General features: G+C 34.6%; 1 protein-coding gene across 1 annotated transcript; it reads right to left on the minus strand.

The window, feature by feature from the left end:
• Positions 1-645: 645 nt before the first annotated feature.
• LOC131168672 (protein trichome birefringence-like 41) lies at positions 646-9,182 on the minus strand. Its single transcript, XM_058128295.1, has 5 exons — positions 8,776-9,182; positions 4,447-4,618; positions 2,609-2,784; positions 2,264-2,422; positions 646-1,467 (listed from the first exon to the last, which is right to left on the minus strand). Exons 1-5 carry the CDS (start codon positions 9,024-9,026, stop codon positions 1,161-1,163), a joined length of 1,065 nt encoding a protein of 354 aa, XP_057984278.1. The 5' UTR covers positions 9,027-9,182; the 3' UTR covers positions 646-1,160.
• Between the last annotated feature and the right edge of the window lie 1,694 nt (positions 9,183-10,876).

Genomic DNA, 10,876 nt, shown 5'->3' on the forward strand with positions numbered 1-10,876 from the left:
TAACAGATGTGACAAAGAAGTCATAATCCAGTCCAAGGCCTACAAGAAGAAAAGAAACAAGCTCATAATTGTTTAATGGTTGATCAATAGCAGCAAGGGTATCAGTGAGGTTGGTAAATTGCTGGAAATAATCAACAATTGAGAGGTTGGCTTTTTTTTAGAGTAGCGAGTTGAAAGTGTATATTGGTGATCCGAGCATGAGAGGTGGAGGAAAACATGTGTTCTAGTGCAAGCCATATTTCGTGCGAGGTGGTGCACTTAACTACATGAGATAGAATTTTTTCCGTGAGGGAGGAGGTAAGGACACTCAAGATGAGTTGATCTTAAAGGTGCCAAGAGTGGAAGGCAGGATTTGGAATGGTTTGGGTTGAGTTGTCACTTTCGAAAATATGAGTAGGTGGTGCCGGTAGTGAGCCATCAACATAGCCAAATAGACGAGTGCCTTTAAGGTAGGGAACAATTTGGGCACGCCAGAGTAAGTAGTTGTCACGACTTAGCTTGACGGTGATCAAGGAGTGAGGAGTAAGAAAATGGGTGGGGATGGAACGAGAGCAGAGGAGGAGGAGGCCATTGGAATCAGACGTTGGTCACTTAGGCTCTGATGCCATGAGAATGCTCAAATATTTGGAGAATTGCTACTTTACCTTAAACACAAGTATAAGCGTGTATTTGTAGAGATGTAAAATATATTCTTGTTACAATTGAATCATGGAAAGATAGGAACAAAGAAATACATTTGAATTTAAACATTTGAATTGAAACTGATTACATATCTAAACAAACATATCAAGAATTCTGGGAAATATTTAAACTAATTTTCGTGTAACTGCATATCAAGAATCCTGAGAAATATTTGAACTGATTTTTGTGTAACTGCATATCAAGAATCCTGAAAAATATTTGAACTGGTCTTCGTATAACTGCTTTGTGAAGAGCCGCTGATTGTTGTTGTAGATAAGTCTCTAATATCAATCTTAATTCACTGCGCTTGCACCCAACCATGCATGCATTCAATTCATGCACGCACGCATCACCAATCTTACGTACTATCATTATTCTATAAAAATCTCTCTCTCTCTCTCTCTCTGTTAATGATGGATGGATAAATGTAATGTAGACGAAAACTAGGTAGCTAGCTAGAGCTATGGTTAATATATTAATTAAGCCGGCGTGGCCTGTAGGATAAGATTGTAAAGGATCTGATTCCAAGTATCAGGGACACCAGCCACGCACCAATGGCTGCAGTCCATTCTCCCTTCCAGCCCATACACCGAAGGGTGTCCGTCCTTTCGCAGCAGTGAGAGCTTCGTGATGTCCAGCAGCCCCACCCGCGGTTTCCTCATCCTCGCCAACACTCTCTTCACCACTGTCACCGCCGGCGGCAACCCTCCCGGATAAGTTGTGCCGCTCAATGGTTGCTTCTCCCCCATGCACGTCTTCGCACCTGGTTCATTCCACTGGCTCCCACTGCATGCATATATACATCGTTTGCATTACGGTATTTGAAATGATCGACCGAAGACTACAGTAAAGAAATATGTTACTTTTGTGGTCTAGGCCCAACTCTCTTAATATTATTCCTAGGGCTGGACTTTCAATGATCTAGACACACTGGCAGGTTCTTAATGGTCTGTTTGTTTCACAACTTCAGTCTTTGTTAGGTTTAACTAGCTAGATACATATAGGATGGATACATTCTTGTGTTTGATTTACCGTTTATAAGGATAGAATGAAGACATGGGTGAAATCTTTTTCCTCTTCTTCTTATTATTAGAGTTTGTTTAATAAAAAATTATATTAGGAAAGGAAAATAAAATCGACCTTTATGTCTTGTCACTATATCAAATAGTAGAAAATTATTTTTTATTTAATTAAAAATTAAACAAAATCAAATATTAATGATGTGTAAAATTAATTTTTTATTCATTAATTTGACATAGATATTTATTTTCTTTCTCATTAAAAAAGTTTAATCCTGCATATTTAATTTCCTTTCCTCTCCAATATTTTTGAAGTTACCTAGTGAGAGAGGTCGAGGGAAAGGGGAAGAGGACCGACCAGCTCTAGCCCTCTTCCGAAACAAACCCACCCTAATTTACCCCTAACCAGGTCAGTCCCATACTTTAGTTGCATCGAACATGGACTAAACAGAATCAGTCAAGCTTAAACATTCTTAATTACCTAGCAACAGCAACCAAGAAAAAAAAAATGCACCAGGGAACATGAACAGTAGACCAAAAAGGGGATTTGTCAAAGAACTTACTCATAATGGGATGGAGAAATTCCTTGGAAGAACACAATTGATTTCGTGGGATCAATGTTAGCTTCTACCCAAGCTGCCCATGTGTTGAGCGCCTTTTGAAATGCAAGCGTTCGATCCATGTCCTTTAACAATTGTTTTCCATCTTGGATGTAATCCCATCTGAAAAAACAAAGTCACCATAATTCATTTTACTTAGTGGCAGCCCAATTATATATAGGAAAATTAATGAATTAATGAACTCAGCTCGTCTGCTATACGCGGGCGTAGAGCATCAGCGCATAGCAGAGGAACCGAGACCCAGAGCCAGAGCCATCAATGAAGAATAGGGATTTTGAGAAAACGAACGGTTGGGATGGTCCTCTTCGGCTCCACCAATGCCAGGTGTTGAAGATCAGCATGTCCACCCCTCTCCACAGCTTCCCTCCCTGAATTGAGTCCAGTTTCAACACCCTCCCAACATCTTCCTTCACCACATCCACTAGGTACACAGTGTGATGAAGCATCACTTTCACTTTGTAATCCTGCAATACCCAATACCAAAAATTTGTACTAAGTCATAGGATGAGCAAGTTTGAATCACTCTCACATCATTCAACAGGAAAAGTATAATTACAAAAGTATAATCTGAAGATCACAAAAGTTATGTAGAAATTAAGTCTAAGCAATAATAATTAGTAATTGTGATCAGGGTAGGAACATCCTTGCTCCAAATCCAATGGTGGGAGTCGTTAAAAGAACAAGTCTTAAAACAAATGCAACAGTCAAGCAAGTAAATGAAACCAAGAGAAAAAGACAACACAATTTGAAACACTGCCAATGTTTAGGGATACAAGTATAATGGGGCAAGTGTGTAAAATTACAAAGATCAGTTTCACAATGTTCCATTCTATAACAAATCATTACGTTGTTAGCCCACACTAAAAAGGAAGGAAGAAATTTCATAATTAAAATAGTGGTTAACGCAACCAGCAAAATTGTGCAAATGCTGAAATTCCAATATCCAAATACATCATATTCACAAAGAAATAAAAATTATCAAATTCCTACAAACATGGCAAATATATATATATATATATATATATATATATATATATATATATATATATATATATATGACTCACAAATACGAAATGAGCAGTTGAGTCAGATAGGATGGACAATGCCGAGCAGTACTACTAGAAAAAGGATCCCATATCAATAGGGTTTGGATGGGACACAAAAATTCAAGACAATGCTCGAGCATGAATTCTGTCCTTTTAGGATTTGGGGTTTTGGGAATCCGTGTAGTTTTTTAAGTTTAGATTCAGCAAAATTGCCCAATTTGTGTTAGTCCTGGAGGTGCAGTGTGATGAAGCATCATTACAAGGGAGAATGCAGATCTCTTTTGGGGCAAGGAAGATTTCCCATGTATTCCCACAAGCTCCAAACTCTTAATAATGACATGCCCAATGCCATTTTGTCATTGAAAACATTTTTGAATAGCTAAGCAATTTTATTAATTTGTCCCATTTCAGAATTTGAAAGTTCGAATTCTAAGTTTGGAACTCATACGAATTTTTATAAATATGATAGAAAATTTTATTGAATTATATGTACACAAATATGAATCTAAAATTTAAAATTCTCAATAACGCAAACATAAAATATAATTTAACGGAGGAGAGAACACCAATAGTCGTTGGTACATTAATATTAATGTTAATACCAAATGCAGGCAGTAGGCACCAAATGGTTGGTAGCGCAAGCTTAGCGGTTATCATGTCAATGATCATGATGACGATCAGCTCAGACAGAGTGGTAGATGCTGCAGCATCATCCAGCATGCGTCCAGCTAGCTTACTTTTATTTTTCCCTTGATCGAGAAGATGGATGCAGCTAGGGAATGGACCGCACTGGGTTAGCTCAAGACAAAGATGTTTTGTGACAACTTGTCGGCCTTTGATGTGAAATTTTATCAGCCACTCTTTTATTTTGGGTTCTCTGTTGGCTGCCGAAGTTCTATAACTAGCTAGGCTCTGTTCCCCATCCCTGTCTTTATTTATTTATTTACTCAATTCTTTAGGACACTTGTTCATATTTTCATTTTAAGAACTAATATAAGCCCTCAAAAATTTATCATATATCAATCCAATCCATTAAATTTGAGGAAAGGAAAGAGAGAGAGAGAGAGAGGGTAAGCATACAGGGAGAGTGAAGGTGGTGAGATCGCGTTGGAAAGAGAGTGAGTAGGGAGAATGGGGGACGGCGGCGTGAAGCAAGCAGGTGAAGGACTGCCATTGGTTTCTGCTTAGAGAGTCTCCCACAAACATTATCGTCTTCCCTCTGTATCTCCTCAGCAAATCCCTCCCATCAAATCTGCATTAATTTCCATACATACATATATACAAGCACTACATCAATCTCACGTGAAAACTGGATGCGTAATCCAATATATATATATATATATATATATATATATTTATTTATATTTATAAAATGCATTTTCCTAAAACAATTCAAACACAAGATGTAAAATAAAATTACACCCCCTCCCCCCACCCCAAAAAATAAAAAGAAAGAAAAGAAAAGGAAGAAGTGGATGATGGAGAGAAGCCTGAGAATGGAAAAACTAGTAGAGACCACATACACAGCACCTTCAAAATAAAATTAAAATAAATAGGGTTAAACTAATCATTTTAAAAGTCTAGTTTAGCCCATCTTCCACCATCAAATCAAAGTTGCTTTATTAATAACTAATTCACATATAAAGGCAAATATAATTAAAGGGATTAGACATACATAATTTTAAAAAATAGGTGTAAATTGTCAAAATTTTTAATCTTAAAAATTTAATAGTTGTTTGATATTGCTATCAAAAAATTAAAGAATCAAAAACTAAAACTAAAAATTAAAAAATCAAAAAACTTTTTGATTAATATTTAGAAAATTAAAGAAATTAAAAATACTCATTTTTCATATTTGAATCAAACGATATTATAGAAATATAATTATAATAAAAATTTAAAAATAATACACATTAAAAAATATAATAATAAAAATAAAAATTATTATAATTATTTCACTTAATTATTATACTTTCAAATTTTACTTTATTATAATTATTTTTAAAAATTTACATATATTTTTATTGTTATTATATTTAAATGTGTATAAAATGAATGATTAAATTAAAAAGAACTACTTTTGAATATTAAAATTTCGAAAAACAAGTTATCAAATCATAAAATTTGATTTTCAGTTTTTATGCAAATAGCTAAAAATCAACAATAAAAACAAAAAATTGAAAATATAAACAAACATATTTTTATAATATATTTTTTCACTGTACAGAAATAAAAACAAAAAACAAAAAATGATATCAACAATTTAGATTTCAAGTTTTGAATTTAGATTTGAGTGAATTTACAAAAAATATAATACAAAATTACATTGAATTTCATTTAAATTCACAAAAATCAAATTTAAAACCCAAATTCATACCCAAACACTATCTAACAAAAACTTTTATAATGTGCCTCATATGATATTAACAAACAAATTTTAAAATCAATCGATTTTCTTTTGCACAAATTGTTGCTTATAAAATACCTTCATTGAGACCACAAAATGACAAGGCTGCTTATAATTGGGATGAATCAAGGCCCAGCCAATCGCCACATGTATTCCAAGTTATCTTTTATATATATATATATATATATATATATGATTCGACCTATGTCCTAGGCACATGATATATTCCATGGTGTTTTATATACGTCAAGGTGGGATGCTACTAAATTCTAGCTTGTACAAGAAATAATTTAGTCTTAAATTTCCATTATTTGATACTTATGATGTTTTTTTTTTAGAAATAAAAAATAAAAAAGTTAATAATACACAAATATATATAGCCGGCTTTAATAGAATTCCTTTTTTAACATGTGCTAAAATAAATTAATTTAAGATAAAGATATAACTTTCTCAAATAGATAGAACTTGTGAACACATAACCAATAGCATTAAAATAATTTAACAAAAAGTAAAACAAAATTCATCAAAAAGAATTATGCAAAATTTTTACTTACATGAAATAATTTTATATAGCAATGGGTGCATTGAAAGTTTGAACTAGTAGAATTTATTTGCACATGTTTATTCTTTTATTGATTATAAATGGAATAAACATAGTTTTAACTTGTTAAAATGAGTAACTCTTAACTCCTATAAATAATATATGGTATTTTAGATCATATGGAAAATCAATGAAAATTTTAGTCAAACATTTGTTGAATTAAATTAGCACATAAAAGAAGGCTAGATGGAATGGCATAAAAAAAAGGCTAGATATATTGACACGAAAAAGATGGCTAAGTTAGCTATTTATTATGTAAATCATTCCAAAAAGGAAATGTCAATTTTACTTAGTTGGTACGCCTTTGTGACGAATGTAACATTTATGACTAATGCATCAGGACAGACAAAACATAAATGCTAGCAAACTGTTTTAGATGAGTTGAATTGCTAACTACCGCCACCAACCATGTTCTAAAATCAAACACTCAAAACGCCCCTTTCCAAAACTAGATTCACTTCCGCACAAGCATAAAATGATAATCTATATCCAAACTCCAAATATAAATAAAATCGATCGATGTACAATTTCACACGGTTGTTGATACTCTTACACCCTCTTTACTGGATAAGACATGGTAGGATGGTTATTGGCAAATCCTCTAGTTGGGTTTTCTTTACAAGCTCATTAGCCAAAATCAAGCCTTTTACACTTCCTAGGCAGATTCTATAGGTTTACAAGTCACATAGAGCACATGCTTGACACCGACAGGGTCGGCTCTGCCTTTAGGCAGTTGAGGCGCTCGCCTAGGGCTCCCAAAATTTTTTCTTAATATAATAATATTAACATTATTTATTATGCTGTACTTCCGTAATTAGTGATTTTATATCTCTAAAAATTAAAAAAATTAGTTTTAAATAAAAATATTAAGGATCCTTGATTAAATCATTCGTCGAGGATCCCATATTGGGAAGAGCTGGCCTTGACCACTTCATAAAGTGCGGTAACGTGACCTAAAAAATGGCCAACAAAACAAAACAATACGCAATCACAACAAGGTATCTTTCACTTTGAAATGTTGCTAGCGAGGACTAATTGTCGGACTGTTTGAAATTAAGTCATAACTGGGTCTAGATTCGGTGGGAGGAGGAAGGCGCATAAGGGTTCCCACCGGGGAGCCCGTGAACACGACAACACTAATAAAGGTGTCCCTTTTTAGTTTTTCCCTTCACGTGTAAAAGGGCGAATCTGTGTTTAATGCGTCGGTAGGAAACGAGGCCCGGCCGCTAGCTTTCGGGAGGGGCGAGGCGCGTGCGCCAATCAGCCACCTCCACCTCCTCGCTGGAAATTCCAAGTCATTGAGGAAGCACTTGTCTCCATGTGACGCCCAGTCTGGTTTCAGTATACTGCATATCCGTCACACCTTGTCTCATTGGTTTTCCATGACACCCCGTTGGATGAGCGCCACGTGTCCTTAGACCTTTATTTTATGCCTTTCTTCTCTTTAAATTAGTCTAAATTATTCTTTTTCTTAAAAAAACCACAAAAAGTCAAAATGGTACATGTAAAGTTCGGACACCAAACCATGCTGTTCGAGCTGTTCCAACTTTTAAGAGTCCTCAATTTCTTTATTAGAGCACCAACCAATCACTCCCACCATTTTCGGATGCATGAATTTTTCATGGGATTTTTTTAATAAGCTAAATTAATTTTTTACAAAATTAGTAAAAAAACATTTTAATTGTTTTCATGCATAAAAATACAATTGATCAAAACTTTAATTAGCACTACAAAAGTTACATATTGAAAACGAATTAATCGCCGGTAAGTTTCCAACAACGATATCAAAATCTATTTTTTAAATTCATGTCACTATCATAACTTAAATTAGTTGATGTCATATTCATTCCAATTACTTCTTATACCATTCTTTCTCCAGCAAATTTTTCTAAAAAATAATAATAATAACGTTTAAAAAAATACCCATCACCTAATTTTCACTATTTTTATTTTGTACAGAATAACATATTTTATTTGGCTATTTCCAGTTCTCTGTTTTTTTTTTTTAAATTAAAAAAAAAATTATATTCTTCTGGCAATTATATGGTACGAGTATGAGCCCCTACTGCACCTACGCTCACGTGCTAATCATGTGCCATAACTTGTCTTGTGCTCATCAACCTCGTTAACGTCGGCAGCGCATAAAACTTTCACGCCATAAATGTAAGTGTAACCCCACCAAAAAATAAAAAAATTAAAGCTAGGAGAGCTATGAGAAGACGTGACATTCTTATTGAAGAAATTGCAAATACTATTTCCGCGATTTCGAAAAACGAGATTGTTTTTCTTAAAACCAAATCAATAAATCAACATCGACTGGGAAAAAAAAAGCATATAATTTGGGGAATGGAAGTGTGAAATTGGTCCGAACATATGTAATGTGCATAGCCAGGAACCGTACCTGAGCAAATCGCAGCGGGAAGGCCGCCACCGGTAGTGGAGGTAGAGGAGATCTGGACGGCCATTGTTGAGGCAGTTGAATTCCCGCCCAATGAAGGGACACGTGGAGGGATCATAGAGGGGGTTCGACCGGTCCACCACCCACCTCCCCTCGAAGAAGCTGCAGTTCCCCATTCCCGCCGCCCCCTCCGCAACCCACACCGCCATAATCACCAGAGCCGCCGCACCGCCCCACACATTGCAACACCCCATCACAATTCCCCCCTCCCCTCTCTCTCTCTCTCTCTCTCTACTTTTTTAGAGAGAATGTAAGCGGAATGAGATTCACTGATCTCCCTTTCAGTTCGTTATATATACACATCGAGGAGAGAGAGTGGGGTGAGGTGAGAAGTGAATGGCCCGCCGAATGCAGTTTCTTATACGCAAGTGTATATATATCTATTTTTTTCCTTCTATACTGTTTGGAAGGAGGGAATTTGCGTCGCAGGAAAAGGAAATAGTTGGGGTTGGGTGGATTTGATACTGTGCGCCGCCGGACCATGGTGAGATGTTGACGCGCGGGGCCGGACCCACTTTGAACCGCCGCGAACGAAACGGCGTTTGCGGGTCAATTTTACCTGTGAGGATTGGGACGCGATGCGGGAGGATCAACAGACCCGACGATCGGATGATGAGAGAGTGAGGTGTTTGGACGGTCTCGATTAAGTTAGTTTTGGGCGGGATGTGCGAAATTCCATTTGGCGTCTACGTTGTGTTGGACTTAAAATGGGAAGTCTATTTTTTGGCTAAGCATTCTGAAGTTGAAACGTTTAGTTAGGGGAAGAATGGTAATATAAAATATTGGACACGTCCCACGGAATTGGAAATCATAAAATTTAATCTTTGAGATAAAATGCCAGAAATTTGGCAAATATTTTTTTTAAAAAAAAATAATTGAAGAGAACTTAATCACGACAAGTTTGCTTTCCAAGTTTGGCGTAGGAAATATGACTCCAACGAAATTCCATTTGGCGTCTACGTTGTGTTTGACTTCAATTGGGAAGTTTATTTTTTGGCTAAGCATTCTAATTGGAAGTTGAAATGTTTAGTTTGGGGAAGAATGGTAATATAAAATATTGGACACGTCCCACGGAATTGGAAATCATAAAATTTAAGCTTTGAGATAAAAGGCAAGAAATTTGGCGAATATAATTTTTTAAAAAAATAATTGAAGAGAACTTAATCACGACAAGTTTGCTTTCTAAGTTTGGCGTAGGAAACACAACTCCAATGACGCTTCCCGTAGCATTTTTGTTTACTTAAATAAAATATATATTATAAAATTATATTAAAATTTTTATTTTTTCATTTAAATTAAGCTCGAAAGTATTACTTTCAAGCATAAGTTTTTTGGGAGATTGATATTTCTTTTCTTTTTCTTTTTTTTTTAAAGTTTTGATTTGGATTTATTCAAAACTGTCCAAATGCTTAAATTCCATTTTATATTAGCAAATATTGGATTATGTCATATATATCGACACGACACTATCAATGAGAAATGAAAGTTCTCCAAAAACAAGAAATTCTTTCATGTATCATTTATTTGGTACGTTTAAAAGTACATTCATGTAGCCTGAAATTTTAATTAGTAGTTTGTGCATAGTTATTTATTCCTATCTTATTTCATATTAATTCATGATAGAATAGTAAAAATTTTACATTACAAGTGACTTTTTAAAAAAATCAGGACAAAAGAAACTCACCTCTCCTAATATTTGACAAAAAGACAAACATCTCCTAAGATTTCAAAAACGTGGTAGAGGATTTAAAAATGCTACATATTTTCCTTTAAAAAACTTTTCTTTATTCAAAATACAAAGGAAAGTTTATGACTTTTTGACCAATTTCAAAGAATATCTTTGAAATTTTTGGAACCTTAAACAAGGTTCCTGAAATTTTTAAGAACTTAAAAGAGAATTCATTATCGTTTTGATCAAATCTCAGGAAAGCTTAATATCTTTTGCCCACCTTATTGAACCTTTAAACAATTTTTATTATATTCTCACCTTACTTAGTTATATTCCTTATATATCACACAAAATGACCAAAACTTTAAGATCTTC

The sequence above is a fragment of the Malania oleifera genome, chromosome 1, assembly GCF_029873635.1.
Source record: "Malania oleifera isolate guangnan ecotype guangnan chromosome 1, ASM2987363v1, whole genome shotgun sequence".
In the NCBI taxonomy this organism is placed as follows: domain Eukaryota; kingdom Viridiplantae; phylum Streptophyta; class Magnoliopsida; order Santalales; family Ximeniaceae; genus Malania; species Malania oleifera.